This window comes from Oncorhynchus clarkii, chromosome 21 (assembly GCF_045791955.1).
Source record: "Oncorhynchus clarkii lewisi isolate Uvic-CL-2024 chromosome 21, UVic_Ocla_1.0, whole genome shotgun sequence".
NCBI lineage: Eukaryota > Metazoa > Chordata > Actinopteri > Salmoniformes > Salmonidae > Oncorhynchus > Oncorhynchus clarkii.
In genome coordinates this window covers 32,627,928-32,648,829 of record NC_092167.1, presented here as the reverse complement: position 1 = coordinate 32,648,829, position 20,902 = coordinate 32,627,928, and the positions used below count along the sequence as shown (strand labels likewise).

Genomic DNA, 20,902 nt, shown 5'->3' with positions numbered 1-20,902 from the left:
GTGACATGTCTTTGATACATTCCCAGAAGACAGAGGACAATGGCTTATAGACCACCTCCTCATCTAAAAACTTACCACTTCTTTACTTTTCCTAACATTGCACTTTCCCTTCTTCGACCCACACCTCTCACACACACACACACACACACACACACACACAAAGAGTCCAAATAAAAGTGCAAATTGTTTAATCTCTGTGGATTCGTTCATCTCTTTGCCTATGTACAGTGAAATAGACCCTATTTTTTAAAAATCACTCTACAATCTTATTATTAGATTGCAATCATCCAATCACTCCATGTATAATTGAATACATTCAGTACAACCAGGTAAACAGAACAATAAGAAAATAAAATTGAAAGCACATTTCTGGAGGACAAAAGCGAGAAAAAAAACAAAAGAAAATGCTATACAAATACACACTGAAACGCCACTTCATGCGCTATTTGTTCATCGTGTCAAAGTGTGGTAGAGTGGGTTGGATTCACAAAGGGGTGAGACTTCAAGTCAAGTTTGTTGTGCCTGTTGCCCCTGGGGGGCCTCGTTCTGCGTGCACTGCACAAGTCTAACCCAACCTCAGGCACTGAGAGAGATTGTCTTGTGAGTCTAGACACAATGTGTACTAGAGAATTACATTATAAACATTCATACATCACATTTAAGTGCATACATTACACACACAAGTTATGCCATACATACACTAACCAGGAGGGTCCCCAAAATTATTGCCAGTTTGCAGAACTGCATGGAATTTATCAATTATAAAAAGCAATATAAAACAGTCTGTCTTTGAGAAGGTAGGTGTGCCTTTTTGTGTAGATACACACACACTACATGACCAAAAGTATGTGGACACCTGATCGTCGAATATCTCATTCTATTAATTATGGGCATTAACATGGAGTTGGTCCCCCCCTTTGATGCTATAACAGCCTCCACTCTTCTGGGTCGGCTTTCCACTAGATGCGGGGACTTGCTTCCATTCAGCCACGAGAGCATTAGTGAGGTCAGGCACGGATGTTAGGCGATTAGGACTGGCTCGCAGTCTGCATTCCAATTCATCCCAAAGGTGTTTGATGGGGTTGAGGTCAGGACTGTGCAGGCCAGTCATGTTCTTCCACACCGATCGAGACAAACAATTTCAGTACGGACCTCCCTTTGTGCACGGGGGCAGTGTCATGCTGAAACTGGAAAGGGCCTTCCCCAAACTGTTGCCACAAAACTGGGAGAACAGAATTGTCTACAATGTCATTGAATGCTGTAGTGTTAAGATTTACCTTCACTGGAACTAAAGAGCCTGAACCATGAAAAGCTGTCCCAGACCATTATTCCTCCTCCACCAAACTTTACAGTTGACAGTATGCATTGGGGTAGGTAACGTTCTTCTGGCATCTGCCGTCGGACTGCCTGATGGTGAAGCGTGATTCATCACTCCAGAGAACGCGTTTCCACTGCTCCAGAGTCCAATGGTGGGGAGCTTTACACCAGTCCAGCCCACTTTTGGCTGCTCTGCCATGGAAACCCATTTCATGAAGCTCCCGAAGAATAGTTATCGTGCTGACTGACGTTGCTTCCAGAGGCAGTTTGGAACTCGGTAGTGAGTGCTGCAATCGATTATCACGGGCTACGCACTTCAGCACTTGGTCTGGCCTACCACTTCACAGCTGAAGCTCCTAGACGTTTCCACTTCACATTAACAGCACTTGCAGTTGACTGGTGCAGCTCTAGCAGGGCAGAAATTTGAAGAACTGACTTGTTGGAAAGGTGGCATCCTATGACGGTGCCACGTTGAAAGTCACTGAGCTCTTAAGTAGGACCATTCTACTGGAGACTGCATGGCTGTGTGCTCGATTTTATACACCGGTAAGCAACGGGTGTGGCTGAAATAGCAGAGCCCACTAATTTGAAGGGGTGTCCACATACTTTTGTATATATAGCGTATTTGTGACAGTATGCATGCATGTGTGTAATCATTCAAATTCATCATATGCAGGAAGCTTCTAAACGAGGCACTTAAACGGGGGGGGGGGGGGGGGGGGTTATAACTTATAATATTAGAACACCTTCCATACCCTTACACTGCCGCCCTACACTCACCCTCATAAATACTAAAACACACATGACGTAGTCACACATACGAGTCTCATAAAGACAAGCTCTTTCATGTGTTAAAAACAAAATCACTCATTTGACAGTAGCTGATATATTAGAGCATGAGGATGTGGGAGGAAGATTCTCTGTGCAAAGTTCACCACTTTCAGACTACACACATTCATGACTACACGCACGCAGAGGCAGGCACACGTATACACTTTCTCAAGGAGGTCCCACACTCAATAACATAAAAGCATTGAATACTAGATTTCTACAGTCAGTCAAAACCAACCCAATGTAATTCAAAAGGCACTACATCAGCACAGAGACGGGCAGAGCCTTGCAGTGCTCCTGTGCGCGAGCACTGTGCACATCATTTAGGGAGGGGGATGGCGGTGGGGTTTGGATAAGGTCAGGGATCAAGGGTTAGCAGGGGGACGTCATCCTCCGAGGTCATGTCCTCCGAGAGGGGAATAAGCAGCACCTCATCCTCCGAAGAGGAGAAAGAGGGGGATGTGGAGAGGGGCAGGGAGTTGGTGGGGGAGGAGGAGGAGAACGGCGAGGCGCGGAAGCGAGAGATACCGCGCCCCAGAGAGTGGAAGAGCGAGGCCAGGGAGGGGCTACTGGGGGTAGGAGGGGCAGCCACAGGGAAGCTCTGGGGGGTGGCTGGGATAGAGACGAGGGGTGGAGGAAGGGAGGCGGGAGGCGGCGGTGGTGGGTGCTCTACCGTCTGAGGGAGCAAGCCTAGTTTCTGTGGCAACGGCAGATTGACGGCTTCCACAGCCAATGAGGAAGTTGCGGGAGTTGATTGACTGGGCTCTGCACCAGTAGAGGTGGGATCTGTCTGCTGGGGGGCGGAACTGGACGGCTGGGAGGGCCTGGAGGCGGTTCTAGGGATTAAGCCCCACCTCCGCATGCGACGGACAGCCCGGCGGACGAATCGGGGCCGGCGACGGCGACGTGGAGAGTTGGCAGTGTCCTGTCTGAGGAGCTGGAGGATACCTCTCAGAGTAAGAGAGGAAGACTGATGGGGGGAGAGAGAGAAAGAGAAACACAGAGACAGAGGCAGACACAGAACAAGAAAAATATTAAAACCTTGAGATTTCATTTGTTGAACTTGAAAATGTGCTATAAGAAATAAGCTTATTTCTTAACATTATCATTTAAGCTTATGATTTGCGTAAGATCACCATTAAAAGAAGCTACAACACAGTGAAACACAGAGAGCACATTGTTTTAGTTAGTCCTCTTGACCTCCTTCAGCTGTCTGCAGCAGCTAATCAGACAGCTCTAGGATCAGATCCCCCCCTGTCCGTATAATATTACTCATTACGATCTAAAAAGCTAAACCGATCCTAGATCAGCACTCCTACAGGCCCTGGTGTAACTCAATCTATGAGACCATGCTCCTGCTGCTACTTTCATAATGCAGGCTGAGGATATTGAGTCAACCAGTGAAGCTGAAGCCTCAGTGCCTCTGGTAGGTCAGATAAGGCTACTCACGAGGAGTCAGACGACCGACAGTCCTACTGAGGAGATTTCAAATAAACTAAGTTAGTGATGGATTCCCCTTGTAAAGGAAGGAAACCAAAAAAAGGAAATCTCAAGTAATCTGTTATTTGAGGCCTTCAATTAATTGTGCTCCAATCAGAGCACAGTGGAACAAAGTTGTTGTTAGTTCCTGATCTAAGGTCACTAGGCTCTCACCTCGTTGGGGTTCTCTGTGGGGAAGTCCTCCACTGGAGGGATGATGCCCTGGGCAATCAGCTGACCGTAGGAGGGAGGAGCCTGCTGCTGGATCAGCGCCGCCTCTTGGCGGCTGATTGGAGCAAACATACTGCAGGAGGAAGACAGACAGAAACATATGGGTGTCTGGTCCAATAAGACAATTTGGACACAGATCAAGGGAGGCATTTGTGGGTGATGAAGCATCAACATGTAGTAAACCTGACGTGTGAGGTGCATGAGGGATACCTGTATTCTCGGGTGCGCAGTGAGTAAAGCTTGCAGGTGCAGCCCATAGCAATGACCAGCAACAGCCCACAGACCAAGCTGCCAACGGTTGCCGCGGTGATGACCTTCCGAGGCAGGGTCACGGAACAGTTCAGCTCGTCTGTCCCGTCCTTGCAGTCCACCTGGCCGTCACAGCGCCAGCTCTCAAACACACACCTGGGGAAGAGACAAACGGTCAAGATGGCATATACTTACACACATCAAAAACACACCACGCACCCTCACAGACCATCCTCTACCTGTCACTGTCGCAGTGGAAGGTCCCAGGTTGACATATAGAACAGTCTCTCTCATCGCTCCCATCAGAACAGTACAGCTGGTAGTTACACCTCTCCTTGGCAGGGAAACACACCGGACGCCCTAGGAAGCTATGCCCCGCCAGCAGTGCCCTCTGCCCAGCCACTCCACAGGCAAACTGGTCCCGGGGACATCCCCTGCACCCTGCTTCGTCATGTCCCGTCTCGGGACAGTCCCAGTGCCCGTCACACTTCTGTTCCTGGGTGTAGCAGCCCCCCGCGGCACCCCCACATTTACCTTCCCAGGGGGGGCAGTAGCCCCCGACACGGTAGGTGGCGTTGAAGCCTAGCCCCTCAGAGCCGGGGAGCGTACGATAGGTCAGGGAGAGGAGGCCGGTCCTGGACTCGACCTGGATGGTCTTGTAATTGGACGCATTAGTGATCTGTCACAGAGGGAAAGGGAGGGAGAGGGTGAAGTGATTAGATTGAGTAAATTAACTTGGTTATATTAACTTTCCCAGTGATTTCAGAGGTAGAAAAGTTGGCTTTAACCGCAGATCTAGAATCAGACCACCCTACTTTCTGATTTTTTAAAATAAATATCTGACTTCGTTTCAGTTTATTAGGGGCAACGTCTACCAAACTCCATTACACACACCCCCGCCCCCCCACACTCACAGTTTTGAGGAGTTCCCCGGTGCCCTGCTGTCTGTCAGTGATGGTGACCGTGTCTCCAGGCCCCAGCTCCAGCAGCCGCAGGTCCAGCTTCAGAGGCCTAGAGTCCTGGGGGTCCAGGGTCCACACACAGAACAGAGGGGGGCCCCTGATGGAAGGAGGGGCGAACGTCCCATAGAAGGTCTGGAGGAGGCCCCCGCAGGTGACGACCTTGGGAGGTAGGGTCACGGTGCAGTTCAGCTCGTCTGTCCCGTCCTTGCAGTCCAGCTGGCCGTCACAGCGCCAGCTCTCAAAAACACACCTGGGGCAGAGCCATAAACAGTTCAGGTGGCGTATACACACACATCGAAACACACCAAACGCATGTCACATCGAAACTACACTAACACACGTATCAAAGCTCACTAACAAACATTAAATGCATGCATACACACACTTTTTTTCGGGATCAAAAGGGGGCTTAGATTGTGGGCATGGTAGGGGGTGTGACAATGGGCCAACATCCTGCAATTCTACACATTTATCCATGGAGTTGAGAGAAATTTGCCATGGTCAACGCGGTGTTATTTTTGCTCAAACCAAATAAAATCAATACTGCTAAATTCTTGCTTTTAGAATTTTCAATTTCTCTTTCACTGTCTATATTTTATTTTGATGTTTGTTAGTTCTCAAAGATAATCTATATATATATATATATATACACACACACACAAAAATATTTAGTCAGCCACCAATTGTGCAAGTTCTCCCACTTAAAAAGATGAGAGAGGGCTGTAATTTTCATCATAGGTACATTTCAACTATGACAGACAAAATGAGAAGAAAAAAATCCAGAAAATCACATTGTAGGATTTTTATTTTATTTATTTGCAAATTATGGTGGAAAATAAGTATTTGGTCAATAACAAAAGTTTATCTCAATACTTTGTTATATACCCTTTGTTGGCAATGACAGAGGTCAAACGTTTTCTGTAAGTCTTCACAAGATTTTCACACAGGGTTGCTGGTATTTTGGCCCATTCCTCCATGCAGGTCTCCTCTAGAGCAGTGATGTTTTGGGGCTGTTGCTGGGCAACACGGACTTTCAACTCCCTCCAAAGATTTTCTATGGGGTGGAGATCTGGAGACTGGCTAGGCCACTCCAGGACCTTGAAATGCTTCTTACAAAGCCACCCCTTCGTTGCCCGGGCGGTGTGTTTGGGATCATTGTCATGCTGAAAGACCCAGCCACGTTTCATCTTCAATGCCCTTGCTGATGGAAGGAGGTTTTCACTCAAAATCTCACGATACATGGCCCCATTCATTCTCCTGGTCCCTTTGCAGAAAAACAGCCCCAAAGCATGATGTTTCCACCCCCATGCTTCACAGTAGGTATGGTGTTCTTTGGATGCCAGTCAGCATTCTTTGTCCTCCAAACACGACGAGTTGAGTTTTTACCAAAAAGTTATATTTTGGTTTCATCTGACCATATGACATTCTCCCAATCTTCTTCTGGATCATCCAAATGCTCTCTAGCAAACTTCAGACGGGCCTGGACATGTACTGGCTTAAGCAGGGGGACACGTCTGGCACTGCAGGATTTGAGTCCCTGGCGGTGTAGTGTGTTACTGATGGTAGGCTTTGTTACTTTGGTCCCAGCTCTCTGCAGGTCATTCACTAGGTCCCCCCGTGTGGTTCTGGGATTTTTGCTCACCGTTCTTGTGATCATTTTGACCCCACGGGGTGAGATCTTGCGTGGAGCACCAGATCGAGGGAGATTATCAGTGGTCTTGTATGTCTTCCATTTCCTAATAATTGCTCCCACAGTTGATTTCTTCAAACCAAGCTGCTTACCTATTGCAGATTCAGTCTTCCCAGCCTGGTGCAGGTCTACAATTTTGTTTCTGGTGTTCTTTGACAGCTCTTTGGTCTTGGCCATAGTGGAGTTTGGAGTGTGACTGTTTGAGGTTGTGGACAGGTGTCTTTTAAACTGATAACAAGTTCAAACAGGTGCCATTAATACAGGTATTTATGCTGTATCCAGTATTTATGCTGCAGTAGTTTATGTGTCAGGGGCTAAGGGTCAGTTTGTTATATCTGGAGTACTTATCCTGTCCTATCCGGTGTCCTGTGTGAATTTAAGTATGCTCTCTCTAATTCTCTCTTTCTTTCGGAGGACCTGAGCCCTAGGACCATGCCTCAGGACTACCTGACATGATGACTCCTTGCTGTCCCCAGTCCACCTGGCCATGCTGCTGCTCCAGTTTCAACTGTTCTGCCTGTGATTATTATTATTTGACCATGCTGATCATTTATGAACATTTGAACATCTTGGCCATGTTCTGTTATAATCTCCACCCGGCACAGCCAGAAGAGGACTGGCCACCCCACATAGCCTGGTTCCTCTCTAGGTTTCGGCCTTTCTAGGGAGTTTTTCCTAGCCACCGTGCTTCTACACCTGCATTGCTTGCTGTTTGGGGTTTTAGGCTGGGTTTCTGTACAGCACTTTGAGATATCAGCTGATGTACGAAGGGCTATATAAATCAATTTGATTTGATGTAATGAGTGGAGGACAGAGGAGTCTCTTAAAGAAGAAGTTACAGGTCTGTGAGAGACAGAAATCTTGCTTGTTTGTAGGTGACCAAATACTTACTTTCGACCATAATTTGCAAATAAATTCATTAAAAATCCTACAATGTGATTTTCTGGATTTTTTTTCTCATTTTGTCTGTCATAGTTGAAGTGTACCTATGATGAAAATTACAGGCCTCTCATCTTTTTAAGTGGGAGAACTTGCACAATTGGTGGCTGACTAAATACTTTTTTTGCCCCACTGTGTGTGTGTGTGTGTGTATATATATATATATATATATAAAATCATGTAGTAACCAAAAAAGTGTTTTAACAAATCAAAATCTATTTTATATTGGAGATTCTTCAAAGTAGCCACCCTTTGCCTTGATGACAGCGTTGTACACTCTTGGCATTCTCTCAACCAGCTTCAACAGGAATGCTTTTCCAACAGTCTTGAAGGAGTTCCCACATACGTTGAGCACTAGTTGGCTGCTTTTCCTTCACTCTGCGGTCCAACTCATCCCAAACCATCTGAACTTGGGTGAGGTCGGGTGATTGTGGAGGCCATGTCATCTGACGCTTTGAAGAATCTCAATTATAAGGATTTCATTGGCAGAAAAATGACCCCCCTCCCCCCCCCAAAACACACACACACTCCTCTACCTGTCACTGTCACAGTGGAAGGTCCCAGGTTGACATATAGAACAGTCTCTCTCATCGCTCCCATCAGAACAGTACAGCTGGTAGTTACACCTCTCCTTGGCAGGGAAACACACCGGACGCCCTAGGAAGCTATGCCCCGCCAGCAGTGCCCTCTGCCCAGCCACTCCACAGGCAAACTGGTCCCGGGGACATCCCCTGCACCCTGCTTCGTCATGTCCCGTCTCGGGACAGTCCCAGTGCCCGTCACACTTCTGTTCCTGGGTGTAGCAGCCCCCCGCGGCACCCCCACATTTACCTTCCCAGGGGGGGCAGTAGCCCCCGACACGGTAGGTGGCGTTGAAGCCTAGCCCCTCAGAGCCGGGGAGCGTACGATAGGTCAGGGAGAGGAGGCCGGTCCGGGACTCGACCTGGATGGCCTTGTAATTGGACGCGCTGGTGATCTGTCACAAAGGGAAAGGGAAGATGGTGAAATGATTAGAATGAGTAAATTAACTTGGGTAATTGAACTGATCAGTCTTGTAACAAACTCTAGAGGTAGAAGTTGGCTTTCACCACAGATCAACAATAAGACTAGCCTACTTCCAATCCGAGAGTAATTAAATAATATCTGACCCCGTATCCGTTTATAAGGGGCCACTTTACCTAATTCTTAAGACACAAACACACCCCCAGGCACACTCACAGTTCTGAGGAGTTCCCCGGTGCCCTGCTGTCTGTCAGTGATGGTGACCGTGTCTCCAGGCCCCAGCTCCAGCAGCCGCAGGTCCAGCTTCAGAGGCCTAGACTCCTGTGGGTCCAGGGTCCACACACAGAACAGAGAGGGGCCCCTGATGGAAGGAGGGGTGAACGTCCCATAGAAGGCCTGGAGGAGGCCCCCGCAGGGCCACTCAACGGGGGCCCGGGTCACACTGGGGTGGGCTCTGTGAGCCTGGAACTGCCAGAAGTCATATATAGGATTGGTTGGCTCCTTTTCCTTGGTGTGGTCCCCATTCTCGTCTACTTGCTTCTCTGTCTCCTCCTCCTCTTTCTCCAGCTCGCCCGGTGCCTTCCCTACTGTTTCCCAATCCCTCCCTCTGCTGTTACTCCCCCTGTTCTTCTCTCTTACGGTCTCCCGCGCCCTGTAGGACTCTGGTGTGGCGGTGGCCACCACTGTTTTGCCATGCTCAGGATCCAGATTCAGGATCTTCATCTCTCCATCACAGTCTTGCTCGTCTATGCCCAGGCCCACCCCTTCACCCAGGCACTCCACCCGGCCGTTACAACGCCACGACAGGGGCAGGCAGGGCCCGCCCAAACACTCAAAGTCCACACCCGTACAGTCCCCGGAGTCTAGAGAGAGAGGAGTGGCAGGGAAAGGGGGAGAGAGGGAGAAGAGCTGATATTTCTATTAGCTATATTACATTTCCTGGTACTCAAAGAGAGTTATAACGAGTCTACTAGGTGATGATTAACAAGTGATATAGCCTAACATCACGGCACCATACCTCTGACATAGCCCAGGCGGAACGCAGACACAGGGAATAAGTGTGGCAGGAAGTGGTGCGTCACTGTAATGTTTCCCCCCATCAACTCCATGGGTTTCGGCAGGTCGGAACCACAGAGGGTAATGGGCTTGCCAGTCGATGACGTCACCGAGACCCATTCCTTCTTACACCGTGTAGAAAACTGGGAGAAACTGAAAGATCGACGGGAAAAAAATAGATAAAGAAGTAAGCAAACAATCAAAAACAACATTATTTGGCAATGAAGCCATTTTCCTTTACACAATGTGACATTTCTAAAGTCCACAACCCCTACACTGTACACCCTGGGCACTTCATGTAGATCTGAAAGTATTGGATAAGTATATTTAAAGAACATGGTAGTAGCTCCACCACTGACAGGCTGTACAAACTCTTCCTCCAATTGCTTAAGCCTACCTAAATCCTTCAGGTGTACACTAGTGCCAAGAGGGTTAAGGACTAGACTAGAAGTTGTTTTGGGGACAAACGTTGATGCACCCTGACCCACCAAATAAGCCCCTAAGACAGCGGTAAGACAGCGAGGGTGGAGAAATTACCTGAGAATAACAGGCTCTCCTACATGTGCCTTGATAATCCAACTACAGTAGAAGGGCCGAGGGCGGTAGGACGAGCTGCGGTGCACAAAGCTTCTGATCTCTCCTCTCGCAGCCTCCAGGACTTGGGGAGATCGTCCACAATGAGCTGGGAGAGAGAAGAACCCTACAGTATATTAGACTGGGAGGGGCGGCCTGAGAACACATTTGTTTTCCAGTTTCAAAGCATTTTGCTACGGTATGCCTGGTCTGATTAAATCAGGCCGTAATACACTATTAATTGATATACCGCCTGAAACATTGGAGTGCAAAATCATGTAAAGGAACCGGAGGTGCCACCGCTGATTGTCAATTACAGTTGAGACTCCCACGCCTACCCATGTTGATCACATAACTATGAGTATTGTGTAAAACTGGTGAGAGGCAGATGGGTCCCTTTGATAACATGAATAGAGACATTAGCAAGAGAGAGGGAGGGGGGAGGGGTAGCGCTCTTACCAGTACTGGAGACCAGCTCCAGGCTGCTGTAGGCTGTGAATCAACAGGCAAAAGCAGAGTTACAGAGGTCTGAATCTGGCATTACTAAAGATCTGACTAGTATTTGCACACGGTACATTTCACACTAGATACTGCTTACAAAATACAATGTTTACAATAGTTGTTGGCCTAACACATGGCTCGCCACCCCTGTTCCTGGAGAACCCCAGTTGTGAACTAACCTGATTCAGCGTATCAACCAGCTAATTATTAGAATCAGGGGTGCTAGATCAGGGTTGGAGCGAGAACTTACAGGACGGTAGCTCTCCAGGAACAGGGTTGGAGAGCCCTGGCCTTAAGTATTGTTCTTAACCACCTGACATATGGACCGACAGACAAAACAGGCAGATAGATGGGTCACATTCAAAGTAAAACCCACCAGTTACCAACAAAATGTTGATGACACAAAGGTTGAAAGAGACAGTCATTCTGATGATGGTGCTCCTCTAAAATGATGATGGTCCTCTGAAATGATGGTGCTCCTCTGAAATGCAGGTGCTCATGAAAGAGCAAAAATGGTGAAAAGAAAGCAAACTAGAATGGAAAAACATCTAGCCAGATCCCCCTCAGTCCGCCTTGCTGAGTGGCCCCATCATCGCTAATGTCTCGTTCAGGAAGACTTCACCTGAGAAAATAAAAAGATCAACCCTAGTCAGCAGAAATTGCTATTTTGACTAGCCTGGTCCCAGATGGGTTTGTGCTGTCTTGCTAAGTCCTATGGCCATTGACACACCAAAAAAATAGCAAGACAGCACAAAAATATCTGGGACCAGGGTATATTTTTAGAGGAACAGGAGGAAATGACAGAAACATAGCTACAGAACTTGCTTAAGCCTTTACTTATGACAGCCAGACACCTGAAGTTGTTCGCTTAAAGCATGTGTTGTGTTCAATGTGATGGTTTTCTGTTTTTATCAAGAACCCAATGTTTACATCAGTGAAGGCTCCTCAGAGGAGCAAGGGCAGGAACATCCTCAAAGAATTCCAGAAAAATAAAAACGTTAAACTTTTTAGATAAAACTATACTAAATACAGTATATTCATATGTCACCAAATAATTGATTAAAACACCCTGTTTTGCAATGAAGGTCTACAGTAGACTCAGCAGCACTCTGTAGGTTAGCGCCGTGGTATTGCTGGAGGACAGCTAGCGTCTGTCCACTGGGTACATGGACTTCAATACAAAACCTAGGAGGCTCATGGTTCTTACCCCTTCCATATACTTAAACAGTAATTATGACCAACGTATGGAGGACATCCTCCAACCTATCAGAGCTCTTGCAGCAAGAACTAACAGGTTGTCCACCCAAACAAAGGATCAGAGAACGACTAGTACTGAAAGCATTAGCTACAACTAGCTAGCACTGCAATGCATAAAATGTGGTGAGTAGTTGACTCAAAGAGAGAAGACAATACTTGAACAAATTATTTTTTTTCCAAAATTAAGGAGAAGCAAGAGAGAGGGAGCTAGCTGGAAGTCGGAAGTTTACATAGACTTAGGTTGGAGTCATTAAAACTCGTTTTTCAACCACTCCACACATTTCTTGTTAACAAACAATAGCTTTGGCAAGTCTGTTAGGACATCTACAATTAAACAATTGTTTACAGACAGATTATTTCACTAATAATTCACTGTACCACAAGTCCAGTGGGTCAGAAGTAAACATACACTAAGTTGACTGTGCCTTTAAACAGCTTGGAAAATTCCAGAAAATTATGTCATGGCCTTAGAAGCTTCTGATAGGCTAATTGACATAATTTGAGTCAATTGGAGGTGTACCTGTGGACGTATTTCAAGGCCTACCTTCAAACTCTGTGCCTCTTTGCTTGACATCATGAGAAAATCAAAAGAAATCAGCCAAGACCTCAGAAAAACAATTGTAGACCTCCACACGTCTGTTTCATCCTTGGGAGCAATTTCCAAACGCCTGAAGGTACCATGTTCATCTGAACAAACAATAGTACCGAAATATAAACACCATGGGACCACGCAGCCGTCATACCACTCAGGAAGGAGACGCGTTCTGTCTCCTAGAGATTAACCTACTTTGTTGTGAAAAGTGCAAATCAATCCCAGAACAACAGCAAAGGACCTTGTGAAGATGGCGGAGAAAACAGATAAAAAGGTATCCATATCCACAGTAAAACGAGTCTTATATCGAAATAACCTGAAAGGCCTCTCAGCAAGGAAGAAGCCACTGCTCCAAAACCGACATAAAAAAGCCAGACTATGGTTGCAACTGCACATGGGGACAAAGAACGTACTATTTGGAGAAATGTCCTCTGGTCTGATGAAACTAAAAAAGAACTGCTTGGTCATAATGACCATCGTTATGTTTGGAGGAAAAAGAGGGTCGCTTGCAAGCTGAAGAACACCATCCCAACCGTGAAGCACGGGGGTGGCCGCATCATTTTGTGGGGGTGCTTTTCTGCAGGAGGGACTGGTGCACTTCACAAAATAGATGACATCATGAAGTAGAAAAATTATGTGGATACATTGAAGCAACGTCTCAAGACATCAGTCAGGAAGTTAAAGCTTGGTTGCAAATGGGTCTTCCAAATGGACAATGACCCCAAGCATACTTCCAAAGTTGTGGCAAAATGGCATAAGGACAACAAAGTCAAGGTATTGGAGTGGCCATCACAAAGCCTTGACCTCAATCCTATAGAAAAAATGTGGTCAGAACTGAAAATGCGTGTGCAAGCAAGGAGGCCTACAAACTTGACTCAGTTACACCAGCTTTGTCAGGAGGAATGGGCCAACATTCACCCAACGTATTGTGGGAAGCTTGTGGAAGGCTACCCAAAACATTTGACCCAAGTTAAACAATTTAAAGGCAATGCTACCAAATACTAATTGAGTGTAAGTAAACTTCTGACCCACTGGGAATTTGATGAAAGAAATAAAAGCTGAAATAAATCACCCTACTATTATTCTGACATTTCACATTCTTAAAATAAAAAGCGGTGATCCTAACTGACCTAAGAGTGGGACAATGACCCCAAGCATACCAGCCGATTCTGTTAAAATATTTCTTAAAATGGAACGGTGATAAACATACCTGAATTTGTCCAATAGAAACTCATTTCCAACTGTTGGACTAATGATTTCACCCTAGATCAGTGGTACAAAAACTTTGTATAGTCCCATACCCCTTCAAACATTCAACCTCCAGCTGCATACCCCCTCTAGCACCAGGGTCAGGTCACTTAAATGTTGTATTTTTGCCACACACACTATACGATGTGTTAACGAACTGTAAGAATTAATGTGAGTTTTTGTCACAACCCGGCTTGTGGGAAGTGACAAAGAGCTCTCATAGGACCAGGGCACAAATAATATTCCATTAATAATCGATCATTTTGCTCTTTATTTAGCCATCTTACATATAAAACCTTATTTGTTCATCAAAAATTGTGAATAAATCACCACAGATTAATGAGAAGGGTGTGCTTGAAAGGATGCACATAACTCTGCAATTTTGATGAGGCTCTCTTGTTCAGATTTCGGTAAGCGGGCTGGAGGCAGGGCATGAAAAGGATAACGAATCCAGTTGTTTGTCTCATCTGTTCTGGGAAAATACCTGCGTAATTGAGCACCCAGCTCACTCATCTGCTTCACTATACCACATTTGACAATGTACGTAAGCTTAAGTTCATTTGCACACAAAACAAAACATACAATGATGGAAAGATGTGTTGCGGAGAGTCCCTGAAATCCTAGATTCAGATCATTCAGGCGAGAAAAAAAACATCAACCAGATAGGCCAGTCATGTGAGAAACTCATCATCTTGCAATCGGTCAGACAAGTGAAAATTATGGTCAGTAAAGAAAACTTTAAGCTTGTCTCTCAATTTTAAAAAACGTGTCAATAATTTGCCCCTTGATAACCAGTGTTGTAAAAGCGTTACATGGTCGCTGCCCATATCATTGCATAATGCAGAAAATACACGAGAGTTCAGGGGCCTTGCTTTAACAAAGTTAACCATTTTCACTGTAGTTTCCAAAACGTCTTTCAAGCAGTCAGGCATTCCCTTGGCAGCCAGAGCCTCTCGGTGGATGCTGCAGTGTACCCAAATGGCGTCGGGAGCAACTGCTTGCACGCGCGTTGTCTCCCTGACGTGGCTTTTGCGCCATCAGTACAGATACCAGCACATCTTGACCACCAAAGTCCATTTGATGTCACAAAGCAGTCCAGTACTTTAAAAATATCCTCTCATGTTGTCCTGGTTTCCAGTGGATTGCAGAAGAGGATGTCTTCCTTAATTGACCCCCCAAAAAAACATAACGGACATATTCCAGGAGCTGTGCCAGGCCCGCCACATCTGTTGACTCATCCAGCTTTAACGCATAGAATTCACTGGCTTGTATGCAAAGCAGTAACAGTTTCAAAACATCTCCTGCCATGTCACTGATGCGTCATGAAACAGTGTTGTTTGATGGAGAAATTGTTTGAATAGTTTTTTGGGCTTTTTCCCCCAGCATTGTCTCAGCCATATCAGAAGAATTAAGTCCTCCACAATAGTATGGGGCTTGCCTGTCCTAGCCACTAGGTAGCTCAACATAGCCCCTTCTTATAAATGTATCTGTTGCTTTTATACCCGTCTTACTAATCGAAAGTCATCTTTATTCTCGCTCAAAAAACACCTGTGGCTTATTTTTCAAATAGGCATGTTTCATTTCTAAAATGTCTGTGCAAGAGGGAAGGTTTCATTGAGTTGTGAGATAGTACTTTTGTACATATAATGTTGCTGATGAAAGGCACTACTCCCAATATAAGTGAGCCCCAAATCAATGTAGTTCTCATCATATTTGCGCCTCTTACTTTACATTTCTTTAACCATTTATCAATTTTCGAGCAAACGGAATGAGCAGCAGCTACCTTTGGCTACATAGTGGAATTCCCGCGAGAGAGTAACGGTTAATGTGATTGGATGTTAATTATTTGACTAGGCTACCTGTATTAGGGCTCCCGAGTGGCGCAGCAGTCTAAGGCACTGCATCTCAGTGCAAGAGTCAGTCCCTGGTTCGAAATCAGGCTGAATAACATCCGGCCGTGATTGGGAGTCCCATGGGGCGGCGCACAATTGGCCCAGCGTCGTCCGGGTTTGGCCGTCATTGTAAATAAGAAATTGTTCGTAACTGACTTGCCTAGTTAAATAAAGGTTAAATAAAAACATATTTAAAAAACATCACCCAAATGTATAGCCCCGTTGGAAAATCTGAATGGACTGTTTGAAAATGCGAATCATATTTTTATTTGGCGTACCGCTGTTTGGATATAGCCGCCCTAGATCATCTAGATACAGGCAAGATTGTGTAAATCGATATTTAATGTGTCATGGTCTGTCACCTTGATTACTAAATTCTCTCGACCTGTGCACCTACGTTGTAAACTTTCATTCATATGCTAGGTTGAAGCAACCTCATGAAGGGTAACGGTACATTTTGAGTATCATGTGACTTAGTATCCTTAACCTATCGATGTTTCATTGAGCTGGGTGAATGTAATATGAATGACAGTCACCCAATATTCTGTAATATAAATAAATAACGTCATGTTCATCTTAAACGACACCGATCGTGACTCTTTTGAATATTATACACAGACATGTCCTGCCTTGCCAGTAATGTTGGCTAACTAAATGACGCATCTAGCTAACCTTGTGCTGTATGATTTACTAGCTAACCTTGTGCTGTATGATTTACCAGCAAGCTAATCCTAAACACAAAAATGCTTGTGATTTTTAATATCGCGTTTTTTCTGTGTCATTTTAATTCTAGATTATGTGAAATTATGTACATAGCTTCTAGACCTTCTGAATGCCTGCCCCCGCAAACTTCCTTGAAGAGGAAGGGATTCATCACGCCAATTCTGTTGCAAAACGTTTTGTACAGAAACAGTTTACTCTAAAAGGAAACCGTTTTCCAACGAAAACGAACGATTCTATTGGACAAATTCAGTTAGGTCCCTCCCCGTTTCGTTCCGTTTGGTTCTTACATTATAGAACGTGATGAATACACCCCTGCTTCGCTCTCTCGCCTTGTTGTGGCTAATGCTAATGATAGCTCTGACTAAGTTCCCTCTTCCTTTCGTTATGTTTTCCTGAACGTGCCACGCGATAAAAAATAAATAAAAAGCATTCATATATACATACAAACACTCGGATGTACAGATTAATTAAAAAACGGCGATAAATGGTGTATATAAATGCCTGTAACAACGAAGTTAGCAACCTTACCCTTTCTGTCGTCTTTCTTGTTGATAGGCAGAGTTCTGGGCAACTTCCGTATTGTTTACTTGGAACAGGAGAGGGGGTGGTGCTAGAAGCTCAGACTGAGGCTTCGGCTGTCACAACGCCCCAAACAAACTCCAATGTTAAACAGCCAAACCGGTGTACGAATAATTTTCTCAGATTTATCAACAAATGTAACTTGTTTCTCGATTCACGAATTCGTTTCAATGGTGTTCATATCGACAGTTTAGGATACATTTTTGTTATCATGTTTCACCACAAGGTGTCAGAATTGATTAGGCTAGTGAGACGATCCCTCAGATTGGGTATACCACAGTGGAATTGTATTAAAGCAGACGGCCTTGCATCAGAGAATACAATGTAACATTATTTGCATTAGCACGTTTTGTAATCAGCAAGGTAACACACATTTTATGTATTTCGTCAATGGACTGAGACAACGTGGATTGAAATCAAATGACTACTGAATTGTCTGCCTAACTTGTTCTTGTAGTTCTTTTTGATAATTTACACTATCCTGGGGTGTTGTTTTTGATGAATTGTGATAAATTAATGTTCATATTTATACGGACACAGCGTCTACCGCTGTTTTTTACCTCTCTGAGATAGGCTTCACACATCTGTAAGATGTAAATGAAGTAGGTGGAGAACAAACCCCTCTTCACATTATTTAAGATATAATTGAAATATTATTTTGAAATTATCAGTAAATGTAAAAACAAAAAAGCAATACACACCATAAAACCTTTTTGACAAATTGAAAATGTATCTCGATATGTAATACTGTTAAGTTATGTACTCTTGTTTGTATATTTCTATTTTTGTATTTTTTTCCGTTCATAATAAAAAATAAAAATAAATAAACATCTGTAAGATTCCCCCCAAAAAATGTATTCACCTTTATTTAACCAGATAGGCCAGTTGAGAACAAGTTCTCATTTACAACTGCGACCTGGCTGAGATAAAGCAAAGCTTTTTTTTTTTTGGGTAGTATATGGGGCTTTGGTGACAAAACGGATGGCACTGGAATAGACTGCATCCAATTTGCTGAGTAGAGTGTTGGAAGCTATTTTGTAGATGACATCGCCGAAGTCAAGGATCAGTAGGATAGTCAGTTTTACGAGGGTATGTTTGGCAGCATGAGTGAAGGATGCTTTGTTACGAAATAGGAAGCCAATTCTAGATTTAATTTTGGATTGGAGATGCTTTATGTGAGTCTGGAAGGAGAGTTTACAGTCTAACCAGACACCTAGGTATTTGTAGTTGTCCACATATTCTAGGTCAGAACCGTCCAGAGTAGTGATGCTGGACTGGCGGCCAGGTGCGGACAGCGATCGGTTGAAGAGCATGCATTTAGTTTTACTTGCATTTAAGAGCAGTTGGAGGCCACGGAAGGAGAGTTGTATGGCATTGAAGCTCGTCCGGATGTTAGTTAACACAGTGTCCAAAGAAGGGCCAGAAATATACACAATGGTGTCGTCTGCATAGAGGTGGATCAGAGAATCACCAGCAGCAAGAGCAACTGTAACGCTCAAAGAGTGAATGGGTGTGGAGTCAGGCGCAGAGGATTCGGGAAAAAACACCCTTTAATGTTCAACTGAAAACGTACAATGTATAACGCCGAACATACACTCCACCCAAGTACACACTGGTATCTCACTGGACAGCGGAAAACCCACAATAATAAAGAACACCTCTTTACATAACAGTAACAAGCCCGCACAAACACAGGCGGGCTAACCAAACTTAAATAACCCCAACCCCAAAACCCCAACAAGGAACAGGTGAAACCAATTAGACAAAACCAAACGAAAAGGGGAAAAAGGGATCGGTGGCAGCTAGTAGACCGGCAACGACGACCGCCGAGCGCCACCCGAACGGGAAGGGGAGTCACCTTCGATGATATTCGTGACAGCAACATCATTGATGTATACACAGAAAAGAGTCGGCCAGAGAATTGAACCCTGTGGCACCCCCATAGAGACTGCCAGAGGTCCGGACAACAGGCCCTCCGATTTGACACACTGAACTCTGTCTGAGAAGTAGTTGGTGAACTAGGCGAGGCAGTCATTTGAGAAACCAAGGCTGTTGAGTCTGTCAATAAGAATGTGGTGATTGACAGAGTCGAAAGCCTTGGCCAGGTCGATGAATACGGCTGCACAGTATTGTCTTTTGTCGATTGCGGTTATGACATCGTTTAGGACCTTGAGCGTGGCTGAGGTGCACCCATGACCAGCTCGGAAACCAGACTGCATAGCGGAGAAGGTACGGTGGGATTCGAAATGGTCGGTGATCTGTTTGTTAACTTGGCTTTTGAAGACCTTAGAAAGGCAGGGTAGGATAGATATAGGTCTATAACAGTTTGGGTCTAGAGTGTCTCCCCCTTTGAAGAGGGGGATCACCACTGCAGCTTTCCAATCTTTGGGGATCTCAGACGATACGAAAGAGAGGTTGAACAGGCTAGTAATAGGGTTGCAACAATTGTAGCGGAAAATTTTAGAAAGAGAGGGTCCAGATTGTCTAGGCCAGCTGATTTGTAGGTGTCCAGATTTTGCAACTCTTTCAGAACAAAATGGGGAGGCTTGGGCAAGTTGCTGTGAGGGGTGCAGGGCTGTTGACCGGGGTAGGAGTAGCCAGGTGGAAAGCATGGCCAGCCATAGAAAAATACTTATCGAAATGTTCAATTATTGTGGATTTATCGGTGGTGACAGTGTTTCCTAGCCTCAGTGCAGTGGGCAGCTGGGAGGAGGTGCTCTTATTCTCCATGGACTTTACAGTGTCCCAGAACTTTTTGGAGTTTGTGCTACAGGATGCAAATTTATGTTTGAAAAAGCTAGCCTTTGCTTTCCTAACTGCCTGTGTATATTGGTTTCTAACTTCCCTGAAAAGTTGCATATCTCGGGGGCTATTCAATGCTAATGCAGTACGCCACAGGATGTTTTTGTGCTGGTCAAGAGAAGTCAGGTCTGGAGTGAACCAAGGGCTATATCTGTTCTTGGTTCTAGATTTTTTGAATGGGGCATGCTTACAGTGGGGCAAAAAAGTATTTAGTCAGCCACCAATTGTGCAAGTTCTCCCACTTTAAAAGATGAGAGAGGCCTGTAATTTTCATGATAGGTACACTTCAACTATGACAGACAAAATGAGAAGAAAAAAATCCAGAAAATCACATTGTAGGATTTTTCATGAATTTATTTGCACATTATGGTGGAAAATAAGTATTTGGTCACATACAAACAAGCAAGTTTTCTGGCTCTCACAGACCTGTAACTTCTTCTTTAAGAGGCTCCTTTGTCCTCCACTCGTTACCTGTATTAATGGCACCTGTTTGAACTTGTTATCAGTATAAAAGAAACCTGTCCACAACCTCAAACAGTCACACTCCAAACTCCACTATGGCCAAGACCAAAGAGCTGTCAAAGGACACCAGAAACAAAATTGTAGACCTGCACCAGGCTGGGAAGACTGAATCTGCAATAGGTAAGCAGCTTGGTTTGAAGAAATCAACTGTGGGAGCAATTATTAGGAAATGGAAGACATACAAGATCACTGATAATCTCCCTCGATCTGGGGCTCCACGCAAGATCTCACCCTGTGGGGTCAAAATGATCACAAGAACGGTGAGCAAAAATCCCAGAACCACACCTAGTGGACCTAGTGAATGACCTGCAGAGAGCTGGGACCAAAGTAACAAAGCCTACCATTAGTAACACACTACGCCGCCAGGGACTCAAATCCTGCAGTGCCAGACGTGTCCCCCTGCTTAAGCCAGTACATGTCCAGGCCCGTCTGAAGTTTGCTAGAGAGCATTTGGATG

General features: G+C 45.1%; 1 protein-coding gene across 2 annotated transcripts; it reads right to left on the bottom strand.

Moving 5' to 3' along the window:
• Positions 1-171: 171 nt before the first annotated feature.
• Positions 172-17,123, bottom strand: LOC139378923 (low-density lipoprotein receptor-related protein 10-like). Of its 2 annotated transcripts, XR_011628343.1 has the most exons (13): positions 17,071-17,123; positions 11,207-11,452; positions 10,789-10,821; positions 10,294-10,438; positions 9,719-9,909; positions 8,917-9,563; positions 8,235-8,674; positions 5,022-5,319; positions 4,347-4,786; positions 4,069-4,263; positions 3,802-3,931; positions 1,950-3,118; positions 172-856 (listed from the first exon to the last, which is right to left on the bottom strand). XR_011628343.1 is itself a non-coding variant. In XM_071121536.1 (12 exons), exons 2-12 carry the CDS (start codon positions 11,253-11,255, stop codon positions 2,507-2,509), a joined length of 3,180 nt encoding a protein of 1,059 aa, XP_070977637.1. In that variant the 5' UTR covers positions 11,256-11,452; positions 17,071-17,123; the 3' UTR covers positions 172-2,506. The 2 variants fall into 2 exon arrangements, 1 of the variants encoding a protein (XP_070977637.1); XM_071121536.1 differs by having other exon boundaries at positions 172-3,118.
• Between the last annotated feature and the right edge of the window lie 3,779 nt (positions 17,124-20,902).